We start from the raw sequence: 17427 nt of genomic DNA on the forward strand, positions 1-17427 counted from the left end.
TCAAGGGAAAATTCCACCAAGAAGACATCACAATCCTGAACATCTATGCCCCAAATACAAGGGCACCCACATTTGTGAAAGAAACATTGATAAAATTTAAACCACACATAGATCCCCAGAAACTAATAGTGGGAGACTTCAACACCCCACTCTCAACAAAGGACAGGTCAACTAAACAGAAATTAAACAAAGAAACAATATCTCTAACAGAGATCATGAATCAAATGGACCTAACAGACATTTACAGAACCTTACACCCAAACACAAAAGAATTTACCTTCTTCTCAGCACCTCATGGAACCTTCTCCAAAATAGACCACATAGTTGGTCACAAAGCAAACCTCAACAGATACAAGAAGATTGAAATAATCCCTTGTATCCTGTCTGATCACCATGGAATAAAGCTGGACCTCAACAACAACAGAAATAGCAAAAAGCCTACACATACATGAAAATTGAACAACTTGCTACTAAAAGACAGCTGGGTCAGGGAAGAAATAAAGAAAGAAATTAAAATCTTCCTAGAACTCAATGAAAATGAAGACACAACATACCCAAACTTGTGGGACACAATGAAGGCAGTGCTAAGAGGAAAGTTCATAGCACTAAGTGCCTTCAAGAAGAAATTCGAGACAGCTCATGCAAGGAACTTAATGGCTCACTTAAAAACCCTAGAAAAAGAAGAAGGAGACACACCAAAAAGGAGTAGACAGCTGGAAATAATCAAAATCAGGGATGAAATCAATCAATTAGAAACAAATAAAACAAAGAATCAATGAAACCAAGAGCTGGTTCTTTGAGAAAATCAACAGGATAAACAAACACTTAGCTAAGCTAACTAAAAGGCAGAGAGACACCATCCAAATAAACAAAATCAAAAATGAAAAGGGGGACATAACTACAGACACTGAGGAAATTCAAACAATAATTAGGACTTACTTCAAAAGTCTATACGCAACAAAATTTGAAAATTTAAATGAAATGGACAATTTTCTTGATCGATTCCACGTACCAAAGCTGAATCAGGACCAGGTAAATCAATTAAATAGTCCTATATCCCCCAAGGAAATAGAAGCAGTCATCGAAAGTCTCCCATCCAAAAAGAGCCCAGGACCTGATGGTTTCAGCGCAGAATTCTATCAGACATTCAAAAAAGAGCTAACTCCAGTTCTCTTCAAACTATTCCACAAAATCGAAACAAAAGGAACATTACCAAACTCATTCTATGAAGCCACAGTCACCTTGATACCTAAACCTCACGAAGACCCAACAAAAAAAAAGAACTTCAGGCCAATCTCCCTTATGAACATTGATGCAAAAATACTCAACAAAATACTCGCAAACCGAATACAAGAACACCTCAAAGATATCATCTACTATGACCAAGTAGGCTTCATCCCAGGTATGCAGGGGTGGTTCAATATACGGAAATCCATCAATGTGATCCACCATATTAACAAACTGAAAGAAAAAAACCACATGATAATCTCCCTAGATGCTGAAAAAGCATTTGACAAAATCCAACACTCATTCATGTTTAAAGTATTGGAGAGATCAGGGATACAAGGCACATATCTAAACAATAGTAAAGGCGATATACAGCAAACCTATAGCCAACATCAAACTGAACAGAGAGAAACTTAAAGCAATCCCACTGAAATCAGGGACAAGACAAGGCTGCCCACTCTCTCCATATCTCTTCAACATAGTGCTGGAAGTCCTTGCTAGAGCAATAAGACAGTTGAAGGAGATCAAGGGGATACAAATTGGAAAGGAAGAAGTCAAATTATCACTATTTGCAGATGATATGATAGTATATGTGAGTGACCCCAAAAACTACACCAGGGAACTCCTACAGCTGATAAACACCTTCAGCAAAGTGGCCAGTTACAAAATTAACTCAAAAAAATCAGTAGCCCTCCTGTATACAAAAGACAAAAGGGCTGAGGAAGAAATTAGGGAAACAACACCCTTCACAATAGCCACAAATGACATAAAGTACCTTGGTGTAACCCTAAACAAGCAAGTCAAAGACTTGTATGAAAAAATTTCAAGTCTGTAAAGAAAGAATTAGAAGAAGATATCAGAAGATGGAAAGATCTCCCATGCTCATGGCTGGGCAGGATTAACATAGTAAAAATGGCCATCTTACCAAAAGCAATCTACAGATTCAATGCAATTCCCATCAAATTACCAACACAATTCTTTACAGACCTGGACAGAAAAATTTTCAACTTCATATGGAATAACAAGAAACCCAAAATTGACAAAACAATCCTCTACAATAAAAGATCTTCTGGAGGTATCTCCATCCTTGATCTTAAGCTGTACTATAGAGCAACAGTAATAAAAACTGCATGGTACTGGCATAGAAACAGAATGGTGGATCAATGGAACCAAACAGAGGACCCAGAAATAAACCCACACATTTTTGGACACCTGATCTTTGACAAAGACGCCAAAACCATACAATGGAAAAAAGATAGCATCTTCAACAAATGGTGCTGGTCCAACTGGATGTCTACATGTAGAAAAATGAAAATAGATCCATACTTATCACCATGCACAAAACCGAAGTCCAAGTGGATCAAAGACCTCAACATAAAACCAGACACATTAAATCAGTTAGAAGAAAAAGTGGGGAATACCCTTGAACTCATTGGCACAGGAGATAACTTCCTGAACAGAACACTAACAGCACAGGCTCTAAGATCAACAATCAATAAATAGGTCCTCATGAAACTGAAAAGCTTCTGTAAAGCAAAGGACACCGTCATCAAAACAAAGTGACTGCCTACAGATTGGGAAAGAATCTTCACCAACCCTTTATCTGTTAGAGGACTCATATCCAGTATATATAAAGAACTAAAGAAGCTGAAAAGCAGCAAACCAAGTAATCCACTTAAAAAATGGGGAACAGAGCTAAACAGAGAATTCTCTGGAGAGGAATATTGAATGGCAGAGAAGCACTTAAAGAAATGCTCAACCTCATTAGCCATTAGGGAAATGAAAATCAAAACAACCCTAAGATTTCACCTTACAGCCATGAGAATGGCCAAGATCAAAAACTCAAGTGACAACACATGCTGGAGAGGTTGTGGAGAAAGGGGAACCCTTCTCTACTGCTGGTGGAAATGTAAACTTGTACAACCACTCTGGAAATCAATCTGGCACTTTCTCAGACAACTAGGAATAGTGCTTCCCCAAGATCCAGCCATACCACTCCTGGGCATATATCCAAAAGAGGCTCAAGTACAAAAAAAGGACATTTGCTCAACCATGTTTGTAGCAGCTTTATTTGTAATAGCCAGAAGCTGGAAACAACCAAGATGCCCCTCAACTGAAGAATGGATACAGAAACTGTGGTACATCTATACAATGCAGTATTACTCAGCAATGAAAAATAAGGAATTCATGAAATTTGCAGGTAAATGGTAGGAACTGGAAAGGATCATCCTGAGTGAGTTGTCCCAGAAGCAAAAGACACACACAGTATATACTCACTCATATAGACATACAACATAGGACAAACCCACTAAAATCTGTACAACTAAAGAAAGTAAGCAAGAGAGAGGACCCTAACTAAAATGCTCAATCTCCATCCTGAAAGGCAAAGAGGATGGCCATCAGAAGAAGAAGAAGAAAAAAGGAAACAAACTAGGAACCTACCACAGAGGGCCTCTGAAAGCCTCTGCCCTACAGACTATCAAAGCAGATGCTGAGCCTGATGGTCAACTGTTGGGCAGAGTGAATGGAATTTTATGTAGGAAGTGGGAAATAGTAAGAGCTGGAAAGGACAGGGTCTCCACAAGGAGAGCAACAGAACAAGAAAATTTGAACACAGGGAACTTCCCAGAGACTCATACACCAACCAAGGACTATTCATGGAGATAATCTAGAACCCCTGCACAGATGTAGCCCATGGCAGTTCAGTGTCCAAGTGGGTTACACAGTAATGGGAAGAGGGACTGCCTCTGACATAATCTGATTGACCTGCTCTTTGATCACCTTCCCCTGAGGGGGGAGCAGCCTTACCAGGCCACAGTAGAGGACAATGCAGCCACTTCTGATGTGAACTTATAGACTAAGATCAGAAAGGAGAGGAGATCCTCCCCTATCAGTGGACTTGGGGAGTGGCATGCATGCAGAAAGGGGAGGGAGGGTGGGGTCGGGAGGGGAAGAGGGAGGGGCTTGTGGGGGGGATACAAAATGAATAAAGTGTAATTAATAAAATAAAATAAAATAAAATAAAATAAAAAGAAAGAAGCTCTTTGCTCCCAAGCCGATTTTCGTTATGGTGTTTTATCACAGCAATAGAAATCCAAAGACATCTATTACAGAATTGTCAGTCATTTAAAAATTATTGCTAGATAATAACTTGGGTCTGAGAGTAGGAGTAAATTACAGGCTAGAAAAAGTACTCATTAGTGCCAGCACTTATTCAATTCAAGCCAACTGTGAATAAAACACGCACACACCATCATCATTCTTGTCCAGACTCTTGAACGCCAGTTTCATTTTCCTCTCGTGGTCTTGAAGGTACCGCACAAATTCTTCAAAATCCAGTCCTGAATCAGCATTGGAGTCTGCAGCCTGAAGAATTTTCTACAAGAAGAAACTCATTGTAATAATCATATGTAAAGCCACAATGCCATGCTACCATTTGCAATTTCACTCATAATAACTATGGCTTCCACAAGTGTTCATTACCTAGTTTTTAGTCATTAGTGCAAGCCTACACACATTAAGTGGTTCATTTTTTTAATGCATGCAGTACTGAAGTCAACAGCCATTACATCATTTCAAATAAATCTGAACCTTATCAGTAAATATTTACTTCAGGTACATACCTCAAGGACTTAATGATACTAAGATATATAACTTTTGCCATCAGGGACAAAAGTCTGTCCACTAAATGTGATAAACATGAAATTCTAGTATATTCCCCAGATTAATGGTTTGAGATCTATCCTTTTGAAGTAAGCATGTATGTTCAAGTAACACTCAGTAAGTCTTTAAGCTTTTTAACATGAAAAAATTAACAACATACGGCTGGAGAGATGGCTCAGCAGTTAAGAACACTGGCTGCTCTTCCGGGGGACCTGGGCTCAATTTCCAGCACCCACACAGCAGCTTTCAACCACCTATAACTCTTGTTCCAAAGGACCTAACACTCTCAGGACGCCACAGGCACCAGACACAAGCATGGTTCACTTACATAAACATAGGCAAAACACTTATACATGTTAAAATAAATAAATCTTTCAAAAACAATTAATAATATATGAGTATTTTGTATATTCCCAACAGGATCTACTGCACTGGTCAAATATTATTCACATTTTTTACTGTCAATGTCTAGCATAAAATATGAAATAAAGAGGTCTTTAATAGATTAGATAACTCATCTTAGTATTTACTGAGCCTGAAAATAAACGTTATAAGCTGAAAACTGGATCACACTGCACAGCATAAACTGAACACTGCACACACCTTAGACTGCACACCACACAATACACACAGCACACACCGCACACCACACAATACACACAGCACACTGCACACACTGCACACTGCAAAACACGCACTGCACACTGCACACCACACACTACACACTGCACATGTCACAGCACACACTGCACAGCACACTCAGCACGGCATACACCACGCTGCATACAGGGCACACTGCACATCACACACACTGCACATGGCACACACCATACAGTGCATACTACACAGTGCACACTGTCCAACACAAACTACGCACCATGCACCACTGGGGATGAAAAGACAAAAAAGTAGCCAGGCCTGGTGGTGCACGTCTGTAATCCCAGTGCTCAGGAAGGCAGAGGCAGGCAGACCACTGTGAGATCGAGGCCAGACTAGTCTACCAAGTGAGTCCAGGAAAACTAAGGTTACACAGAAAAACCCTTTCTCAAAAAAAAAAAAAAAAAAGAAAAGAAAAGAAAGAAAGAAAGAAAGAAAGAAAGAAAGAAAGAAGAGAGAAAGAAAAAAAAAGAGAGAGATACATTCTCCAGTATGAAGCAAATTATAGACTACTGGAAATAACTCACATAACCAAAAGCAATATATTAGGTGAAATAAAATGCAAGGAATTCAAAGTACAGTAAGCTTTCAGATTTAAATGAGGTAAAAATCCTGAAAGACTCTAGAGCAGTTTCATAGAGGAAGGCTGCTGAGATTCATACAGAAAAACATTTGCTAGACAGATAAACAGGAGTGGATATTTTAATAATATGTGAAATATTTGCATGACAGTAGATTAGTTAATTATAAAAACAGCATTAATAATGCTGATAGTAACAATCAAGATTATTGAACATAGAGTTCTAAGCAAGTTATGATATTAGTTCATTTCATCTCTATTCAATTTGGTAAAGACAAAAATGCATGAAGGAAAAATGGAAGATTAGGTAAAGAGGGGAGAATTCTTGAAGAGATTTATAAGCTATAAAAATTATCTCAAATTAATGGTTCACATTGTTACTTCCCAATAAGCAGAACACATATGGTACCCACATGGAAACAGTCTAGCAGCAACCAGAAAACCACACAGTGCCAATCTAGGGTCTCCCTTTTGCTTGTCTATGGGCTCTGTGATTCTGTACAGTCTTAGATCCAAAGCTATTGAGCCATCGGCTATCCAAACATGTGAAATTATCCTGAAATGCATTATTACAGTGAGATATTCTAAGTTCATGCCTGCATCAGACATTTAGGAACTACCAAGTAGAAGACATAATAGCTTTTAGGTGAAAGAACATATAAAGGATTCAATTTCTCAGACATGATGTACCTTCCCTGAATAAGAGCACTTAGCTTAATTTCATATCACCAAGTAGGAAGAGCAACAGGCCAGCATGTTCTGACATGCAGTGGATTGCAGGCTTGGAGGTGTACATGAATAAGTTTTTTAAAGCTGACGTCACAGTACCAAAATACTGAAACTGAAAATGGGCCAGTTTGCAAGACCTGCGGGAGAATATCCACTGGTTACTTGGTTTTAAGCTCTGCAGAACCAGGTCTTATAAAATCAGCACTTCCAATAGATACCTAAATGAATTTAATTTGATCTTTATCACTCAGCCTGCACAAAAAGCAATTCCAAGTGGGGCAAAGATCTCAATGTCAGACATGAAACTGAAACTTCTAGAGGCCAGAGCAGAGAGTACACTTAGGATGCAGGCAAGAGTAAGGACTTTCTGAATAGGATCCCTCAGGAAGGAAACAGAGCAAATGGACTTCATGAAATTAAAAGATTTCTCTACTGCAAACTATTAACTAAAGAAGCAGCCTACAGAAATATATATAATTTGCTAGCTCTAGAAGATCAGTGTCTAGAATATACAAAGAACTCAAGAAAACAAAAAATAAATAAATATAGGTTAATGAACTGAACAGAGGGTTCTCAAAAGAAGAAATGCAACTAGCTAAGAAATCGTTCATGTTTAACACCTTTAGCAATCAAGTAAATGGAAATTAAAATGACATTGAGATTTCATTGTACCCCAGCCAGAACGACTGTCATCAAGAAAGCAAGTAATAATTGCTGGTGACAGTGAGAGGAAAGGGAACCCTCATCTGCTACTAGTGAGAGTGAAAACTTAACCAACCAGGATGGAAATCAGTATCAGGAAAAGGTCCTCAAAAAGCTAGAAACATATCTATTATATGATCCAACTGTACTACTCACAGGCAGAGATCCCCAAAGGACTTTAGATCCTTATACCACAGAGATATTTGTTTGGCTATGTCCATTGCTTCTCTGTTCAAAATAATGAGGATGTCCATAAACTGATAAATGGAAAATAAAAATGTGGTATTCATACACAACTGAATTTTATTCAGCTGTAAAGAAAAACGAACTCATGAACTATGGGGGTAAATAGATTGAACTTAAAAAAATTATTAACTCTGACCAGAAAGATTATTCTCTCTCACATGTAGATCAGAGCCGCAAATTTTTACATTTGTGTGTTTAACTTAAAGTACCTGCACAAAGGGGCCACAAGGGTGGTGGCCATTTTAGAAAAGAAAGGCAAACCTAGGTTATGAAAGACAGCAGTAAAATGTAAGTCTCTTGACTCAGCTTAGATTTGTGTACCATTACGTCAGAAAGACACCAGTTCAGGGCTACTCGTCTATGTATAGTTGTATAAAATGCTGAGGCAAGTCTCCCTAGGCGGAAGGAAAGCCTCTTGAGAAAAACAGGTTTACTTTGGACAAAGGTTAACGGTCGTGACCCTTATGGGCAGGAAATGTTCAGAACCTCAGAATCTTCTTCAAAACCTCAGGTGGTCTTCTTACTACAGAGAATGACTATTTTGAGAACGTTGACAACATGTTTCACTGGGCTATGTTCTTCTGCGTGAAGAATCCCACAAAAGGGAATTCCACTCCTACTCCACAAGCTCTGGAAAATTCTAGAAAGGGCAGCGCATCGTGTTGGCTCCCAGCTCTAGGCAATGTCTTCCCACCATCCCCAGGGCCACGTACTCTCTGGGGGCGGCTCACCTTCTCGGGGTCCACGCCAAACGAGGAGCTCCAGTTTTTCAGGCCTTCGGCGAGCTCCAGGACGTCCAGCACGCCATCCTTATTGTGGTCCAAGTCGTCGAAGAGGATCTGATAGGCCACGTAGTCATAATCACTCTGCCAGACCTCGGGGGGCGACAAGAAGTCCTGCAGCCAGCGCAGCATCGCCCAGCGGGAGACGGCGGCCGCCCCGACCCCCGGGCACCGCACCACCGACGTCCAGGGTCGCAGTGCTGCGCCTGGAGCGCGCCGGCAAGCAACCGCCTGGGACGCGAGCGCCCCGGTTCCTCGGCGGAACCTTGAGAACGCGGAGCGCTGCCCGGTGGGAACCCGGAGCCCGCGCACCGCGCGGTGGGCCTCCCTCACCGGAAGTTGTGACCACCCAGGCCCAGAGCCGTCCTCGGAAGAGGTTGTGACTGTGAAGTCCTGCGAAGGAGAGCACGTTTCCCGAGGAAGAGAGGAAAGTGCAGCTGGGCCTCCAGAATCTGCTCACACATAATTTCCAGGAAGAAGGTTGCCGGAGCCTCTCTCAAAGGCCCCTGGTGTAAGAGTGGGGTTCTCTTCCTTGTGGCCTTCTTTACGAAGAATAATAACAGCCCAGTGAACCGGATTGGCAGCCTTTTCAAAAATAACCATTATCTTCAGTGCCATAGCTGCTGCTTGTCCCCCGAGAACCATTTACCGTCTCTCACACTCAGAGCTTGAGTGAAGTGGCTATGCCTCCTGCTCAGGCCTGGGTGAGTAAATATGACCTTTTTTCTTCTTCGGGTGCCCTAAAGCCACCCCTAATGCCAAGGATATCAGGAAGTAGGCATCTGGTCGTAGTGGAGACACACCCTACATGGTTTGAAGAAGTAAGGGAGGAGCCTGAACTACTGTCTCCTGCTGCTGGTTTCCTACTAACCCATTTCCTCTTCCTCATCTCTCGCTTTCTTATTAAAAGAATGCAGTCTCAGCTGAGCATGGTGGCACACACCTGTAATCCCAGCACTCGGAGAGGCAGGCAGATCTCTGTGAATTTGAGGTCGGCCTGGTCTACAAATTGAGTCCAGGACAGTCAAGGCTACACAGAAAAACCCTATCTCCAAAAAAAAAAAAAAAAAAAAAAAAATGTCTCAGCCAGTCAGAGATGGAGCATGCCATTAATACCAGCACTTGGGAGGCAAAGGCAGGCTGATCTCTGAGTTCAAGGCCAGCCTGGTCTACAGAGCAAGTTCTGGGACAGCCAGAAAGAAGGGGTCGGGGGGGACACTGAAATCGTGTTTAGCCATTAACACCACCACTTCCAAATATCACAGAACTCAATGGATACTTTAAAGGCTTTGATTTATTTACCCATTTGCACATTGCTGGCCATCCTTTGTCTTCTGGAATACTACAAGCTTCTGCCTCCCGTTTTCTCTTTCTTATGCCCCCTTCACAGGCTCCTTTATGAGCCCAAGATCTTCTAAACATGAGGCCTTGAAGAATTGCTGTAGATGCACTTAAGGATAGAAAGATAACTCAGTAATTTCTTGTGTCCTCCAATCATGGTATTTGAAAGCTAGAAGCAGAGTATTAGAGGCTCAGTTCTTCATTTTTAAAGTTTTGTTTTTCCTATATGTGTCTATGTAAGAGTATACCGTGTGTGTGTGTGTGTGTGTGTGTGTAGTGCCAGCACATGCCAGAAGTTGGAGGGGGAACTCCCAGAGCTGGAGTTGCTGTCGGTTGTGGGCCTGAGAACTTAACTCTGTGTGGGGAGACACTGGTCTAACAGGCTGCTTTGTTACTGAACCTGGAAAGACATGTTTTCACCCTGGCCTTCACCTGGAGTCAGTAATAAGCTGGATGTTTTGCCAAGTGTACCTCCTTTTGTTTGAGACAGCAAGTGGAATGTCTTGTCAAATTCACACCTCTTGTTTTGGTGTGAGGATTACACAGACAGGTGGTTGAGGTAAAGAAGTTTTGACTTTCCCATGAATTCATTCATTGTACTGAGGTGCTTTTGCTCTGAAATTAAAAAGGCATTATTGGAATGAACTGGTGACTAGTTTTCTACTGGAAGCCCTCTTGGACAGATCCCATGTGTAGAGTGGTGGTTAATTTTCTTTCAATCCTCACTACCAACTCAAGAACTGTTCAACTCTCCTGGCAGGCTCCGGCAACTCTGATCATCTGGAAGAGCAAAAAAAAAAAAAAGCTCTTAACAGCTGATACATTTTCCAACCCCCAACATCTGTGTTTTTAAAGTGAATTATTATAAATATAACATCAAACCTGCTCTCATAGACATTCAATATCTAGTATACTCTGGAGGGAAATGCACCTTAAGTGCTGTAATAAATGTGACCAAATGTCATAAAATATGTATTTGTATTAGTTCATTGAATAAATTCATAAATTAAAAATAAAACAAAGCTATTTTTAAAACTTTTAAAAATGTAAGGGCTGGGCAGTTATAATTATTAAAGACCATTTTTCTTTAAAAGATAATTGTAATAAAAAGATAATTGTAAGAAAGAAACAGCATATTGTGTAGTTTATAACACATCAGAACTAAATGTATGACAAAAATAAAACAATTGTAAAGGAGAATATGGACATATATGGCTAAAAACTATTTGCATTATATGTAAAGTGTTATAAAATTTATATATAGGTCAGTGTGGTGGCTGGCTTTTAATTCCAACAATCAAGAGCCTGAGGCAAGACCATGAGTTCAAGGGTAGGCTGGGCTACATAGTAAAAGTCTAAAGTGCTATAAAACAGGAGACTTAAGGAAGAAGAAGAAAATAGAAAACTTCAATAACAGTCTCAATCAATTAAGATTTCTATAACACTACATGCAACAGTAGCAGAATGTCTATTTTTTTCTTTCAGTTGCACATGTAAAAATCACTACAAGGGGCTGGAGAAATGTCTCAGTGGTTAAGAGCATTAGTTACTCTTGCAGGGGCTGGAGAAATGTCTCAGTGGTTAAGAGCATTAGTTACTCTTGCAGGGGCTGGAGAAATGTCTCAGTGGTTAAGAGCATTAGTTACTCTTGCAGGGGTTCGAGAAATGTCTCAGTGGTTAAGAGCATTAGTTACTCTTGCAGGGGCTGGAGAAATGTCTCAGTGGTTAAGAGCATTAGTTACTCTTGCAGGGGTTCGAGGTTCAATTCCCACCACATATATGGCAGTTCAACCATCTGTAACTCCAACTTCCGGAGATCTGACACTTTCTTCTGGCAGCAGGCACACACATGTCATATAGGCATACATGCAAGCAAAGTGCTCATACATGTATACTTATAAATCACCATGACTATATATAATGGTACATAAAACAAGTAAATGAATTTTAAATGGTTGACCTTATACAGAGCATGCTCTCTGACTCCAACATAATTACATTAGAATTGATCACAAAAAGAGAGAAATACCAAAATATGGGCAAATTAAATAATATAATTTTGAATTTCATGCTAAGAATTTGAAATCTCAAAATAAAATATATTGAAATCTTAAAAGCTAATTTCAAGGTAACCCTAAAAACCAGGAAAGGATGAAAGAATATATTTCAACCCCTGAAAAAAAAATAACTGCCAACTAAGATTGTTAGCAAACTGAGATAGCTAGCGAAGCTGTCTTTTGAGCCTGATAGTGAAATAAGGACATTTAAAGACAGACATAGACTACGGCAATTCATGACCTCCTAGCCAGCACTACAACAGATTATTAAATGGATCCACACAAACACAGAGAAAGAAATCCTAATACAAGAGCACAAAAAAATAAATAAATAAATAAATAAATAAATAAATTTCATGACAGGACTAGATAAACAAAGGAGACTGTGGAAGAACTCCATTATGTCAACACACTAAACCAGCAAGCCCCTAACAGTAACCGAAGAGAAATTAATGAACATGCAATAATTCAACCAAAAGGAAAGACAACCAATAAAATCACATGAATTAGGAAATGCCTCTCAACCATTAAATGGCAGTTTAACATACCAAAACACCAACAAACAGGGACAAACTGGTTAACTGGATTAAAAGGCTAGCGCCAGCAAGATTACCTGCTGAGTAAAGACACTGTCCAAACCTAGTAACCTACATTCAATCTCCAGAACCCATGTAAAAATCTGACTCCACAAAGTTGTTCACTGGCCTTTACATCCATGCAACATATCATAGACTAAATAAATAAATAAAGTTTTAAAGCTGAATTCAACTACCACGTGTCTCCAAGAAACACATCTGCAGACTAAGTCAAACAATAGACTCTAATCCATCAAGCAAGTAAAAGCCAAAAATAGGCTAGTTGTAACTATTGTGATAGCTGATAAAGTAGACTTCAAAATTAGAAGAAGTGGCCATTACATACCAATAAAAGGACTAACTGTCAAGAAGACTTAATATATGTAAATATATATGCACTGAGTAGTGAGGTTCCTAAATTCATAAAATAAATGCAATGAATATAAAAGGTCTGACAGGGCCTGATACAATGATAGTAGTCACTTCAAAAATCCCACTCTCATCTTTAAGTAGGTCATTTAAACTAACAATCAAGAAAACCAGTGCTAAACTATGCCATAAATCAAATGTACCTACAGACTATTCCTTCCATCAGAAATGGAATACACAGTCTCAGTAGCTCATGGAGCCTTCTCTAAAATAAACCATTCCTTGTCACAAAGTGATTCTTAAAAAACACAAAATTATTTATGGATTTCTCAGGTCATAATGGGATTAAACTAGAAATCAGTAGCAATGGAAACTATAGACTACACAAATATTAATACACCCTTGCATGATCAGTGGATCATTGAAGAAATTAGGGAGGAATTTTAATTTTAATTTTAATTTTAATTTTTAAATTCCTAGAATCAAATGAAAATAAAAGCACAACTTACTCAGCCATAGTAATAAAAACAATTTTGGAACAAAAACATACATGCAAAACAAAAGTATAGAATAGAAGACCCAGACATAAACCCATACAATTTATAGCCACCTAATTTTTGAAAATTCTATTAAAAATGTAAGTTGGAAGAAAAAAATCATCTTCCATAAATGTTGATGAAAAAACAGGGTATCAAGTTGCAGAGAAATAAAACCAGAGCCACAGCTCTCACTCTTTACAGAAATCAATTAAAATTAATCAAAGACTTGAATTTCTGAAACTGCTAAACAAAAGCACTTCAAGTTACAGGTTTAGTCAAGAGCTTTCTGGAAAATGGCTCTACTGTCACAGAAACTAATCTCAAGAATTGACAAGTGGGATTTCATTAAATTTAAAAGTGTCTACACAGCAAAGAAAAGAAGAGCCCTATTGAAGACACTGCTCACAGAATGGAGAAAAATGTTTGCAAACTGTGTAACAAACAATATCTAGAATATATAAATAGCTGCAAAAATCAAACACAAGAAAATTATGTAAATGGGTTGAGTTTAATAGACAATTCTCAAAGAAGCATAAATGGCTAATGCCCCTCAGTTGAAGAATGGATACAGAAATTGTGGAACATCTACACAATGTAATATTACTCAGCAATAAAAAACAAGGAAATCATGAAATTTGCAGGCAAATGGTAGAAACTGGGAAAGATCATCCTAAGTGTGGTATCTTAGAAACAGAAAGACAAAAATGGTATATACTCACTCATAAGTGGATATTAGATATATAATATAGGATAAACATACTAAAATCTGTACACCTAAAGAATCTAATCAAGAAGGAGGACTCTGGCTAAGTTGCTCAATTCCCATTCAGAAAGGAAAAGAGGATGGACATCAGAAGAGGGAAAAAAGAGGGAACAGGACAGGAGCCTACCACAGAGGGCCTCTGAAAGGCTCTACCCTGCAGGGTATCAGAGCAGATTCTGGGATTTATAGCCAAAATGTGGGCGGAGTACAGGGAATCTTATGAAAGAAGGGAGAGATAGTAAGACTTGGAGAGGACAGGATCTCCACAAGGAGAGCAACAGAACCAAAAAAATCTGGGCACAGGGGTCTTTTCTGAGACTGATACTCCAAATAAGGACCATTCATAGAGATAACCTAGAACCCCTGCACAAATGTAGCCCATAGCAGTTCAGTGTTTAAGTGGGTTCCACAGTAATGGGAACAGGGACTGTCTCTGACATGAACTGTTTGGCCTGCTCTTTGATCACCTCTTCCTGAGGGGGGAGCAGCTTTACCAGACCACAGAGAAAGACAATTCAGACTAGGATCAGAAGGAAGGAGAGGAGGACCTTCCCTCTCAGTGGACTTGGGGAGGGACATGGGTGTAGAAGGGGGAAGGAGGGTGGGATTGGGAGGGGAACAGGGAGGGAACTACAGGGAGGGGTACAAAGTAAATAAAAAATGAAAAAAATAAAAATATTTAACATCCTTAGTCATCAGGGAAACTCATATTAAAACTGCATGAAGAATCCATCTCTCCATAGTCAGAGTGGTTGTCATCAAGGAAACTGGGACAATAAATGCTGACAAGGATTTGGGGATGTAAACTGGTACAGCCACAGTGTAGAAGTACTTCAGAAAAGTAAAAAATAGAATTACTCTATGACCCAGCTATACCAACCAAGGAAACAAGAAACAAAACACACATCCAACAAAGACAAACTCAGAAATCAGCACCTAGGCCTATAATCTCCCAAACCAGGTACCTAGATGCCAACATAACACAATCAACATCAGCCAGGACAATATGTCACCAACAGAGCCCAGATATCCTACTACAGCAAGCCATGAATATTCCAAAACAGCTGAAACACAAGACCTTAAAACCAAATATATAAATCATAGAAATTCTTAGAGAAGTGAATAAATCCCTTGAGTTAAGAAAAAAGAAAAACAGTCGAAGGAAACAAATAGGAAATAGAAACAATAAAGAAAACACAAAGTAAGGGAAATCTGGAAAAGAAAATCTAGGTAAGTGAACAACCTAGGCCTAGTCCTGGAAGCTTCTACCTACATCCAATCTAAGAATTGCAGACTCAAGCATCACCAACAGAATACGAGAGATGCAAGAAAGAATCTCGGACATTGAAGATATGATAGAAGGAACAGATATACTGATCAAAGAAAGTACCAGATCTAAAAATTTTCTGACAGAAAACATCCAGGAATTCTGGAACAATATGAAAAAATCCTAAGAATAATAGGAATAGAAGAAGAAGAATCCCAGCTCAAAGACCCAGAAAATATTTTCAACAAAATCATAGAAGAAAAAAATTCCTAACCTGAAGAAAAGATGTCTATAAAGCTACAAGAGGCCTACAGAACACCAAATAGATTGAAAAAAAAAAAGAGCCCCCCCGCCACAGAATAATCAAAACACTAAACACAGAACAAAAAAAGAAGATTAAAAACTGAAAACGGGGGGGGGGGGGGGTGAAGCCAAGTAACATATAAATAAAGACCTATTAGAATTACATACAACATTCCCATAGAGACTGTAAAATCCAGAAGGCCCTAGACAGATGTACTGCAGACTCTAAGAGACCACAGACTACTATACCCAGCAAAACTTTCAATTACCATAAATGGAAAAAAACAAGATATTCTATGATAAAGTCAAATTCAAACAATATCTACCTAAACTCCAACCCAAGAAAGTTAACTGCACCCATGAAGATACAGAAAATAAATAATCTCACATCAGAAAAAAAAAGTGAAACACACACACATAACAACAAAATAGCAGGAATTACCAATCATTGGTCATTGGTATCTCTCAATATCAATCCCCAACTAAAAGACTAACAAAACGGGTGTGAGAATAGAATCCATCCTTCTATTGCAAACAAGAAACATACTTCAATATTATCTTAGAGCAAAGGGTTAGATTTTCCAAGTAAATGGACCTAAGAAGCAATCTGGAGTAGCCATTTATTGTTTGGTTGGTTGGTTGGTTGGTTTGGTTTTTTGAGACAGGGTTCTCTGTGTAGCCTTGTCTGTCCTGTATTCACTTTGTAAAACAGCTGGCCTCAAACTCTCAGAGATCTGCCTGCCTCTGCTTCCCAGAGTCCTAGGATTACAAGCATGCACAATTGTGCCTGGCTTGGAGCAGCCATTCTAATAGTTAACAAAATAAACTTCAAACCAAAATTAATCAAAATATAGACAAACCCCCATCCAAAGTAACTAAAAGATGGAGAGAGAATATCCAAATTAGCAAAATCAGAAATGAAAAGGGGAATATAACAACAGACACTGAAGAAATCCAAAGAACCATTAGGTTATACTTTATAAGCCTATACTCAACAAAATTGGAAAATCTAAAAATAATAATAATAATAATAATAATAATAATTTTCTCAATAGAAACTCTTACCAAAGTTAAATCAGTATCAGATAAATAATTAAAGTACACCTAAAACTCCCAAGGAAATATAAATGGGTATTAAAAGTCTCCCAACCAAAAAGAAAAAATCCTGGGCTAGACAGTTTTAGCACAGAATTTTTCTAGACTTTCAAAGAGTTGATACCAATGCCCCTCAAACTATTCCACCAAATAGAAACAGAAGTAACATTGCCAAAACATTTTATGAGACCACAGTCACCCTGATACCCAAACAACAAAAAGAGTCAAAAAACAGAATTTCCTTCATAAACATTGGTGCAAAAATGCCCAATAAAATACTTCGAAACTGAATCTAAAAACACATAAAAAAAAAAATCATCCTGAGTGAGGTAACCCAGACCCAGAAAGACACACATGGCATATACTCACTTATATGTGGATAGTAGCTGTTAGGTAAAAGATAACCATGGTACAATCCACAGATGCTGAGAGGCTAAGTAACAAGGAAGGCTCAAGGGGGGGGGGGGGGGGAGACACATGGATCTCCCTGAGTAGGGGAATAGAATATGTTTTGTTTTGTTTTGTTTTGTTC

General features: G+C 39.0%; 1 protein-coding gene across 1 annotated transcript in view; it reads right to left on the reverse strand.

The window, feature by feature from the left end:
- The window catches only part of LOC110561782 (mitochondrial adenyl nucleotide antiporter SLC25A24-like), a 53841-nt gene extending 45013 nt beyond the window's left edge, over positions 1-8828 (reverse strand). Inside the window, exons 1-2 of the mRNA XM_060393289.1 lie at positions 8536-8828; positions 4479-4605 (exon numbers count right to left, since the gene is read on the reverse strand). Coding sequence (XP_060249272.1) covers positions 4479-4605; positions 8536-8718 — 310 coding nt within the window. The 5' untranslated portion in view covers positions 8719-8828. The remainder of the gene's footprint in view (positions 1-4478; positions 4606-8535) is intronic.
- Between the last annotated feature and the right edge of the window lie 8599 nt (positions 8829-17427).

This window comes from Meriones unguiculatus, chromosome 10 (genome assembly GCF_030254825.1).
Source record: "Meriones unguiculatus strain TT.TT164.6M chromosome 10, Bangor_MerUng_6.1, whole genome shotgun sequence".
Lineage (NCBI taxonomy): Eukaryota > Metazoa > Chordata > Mammalia > Rodentia > Muridae > Meriones > Meriones unguiculatus.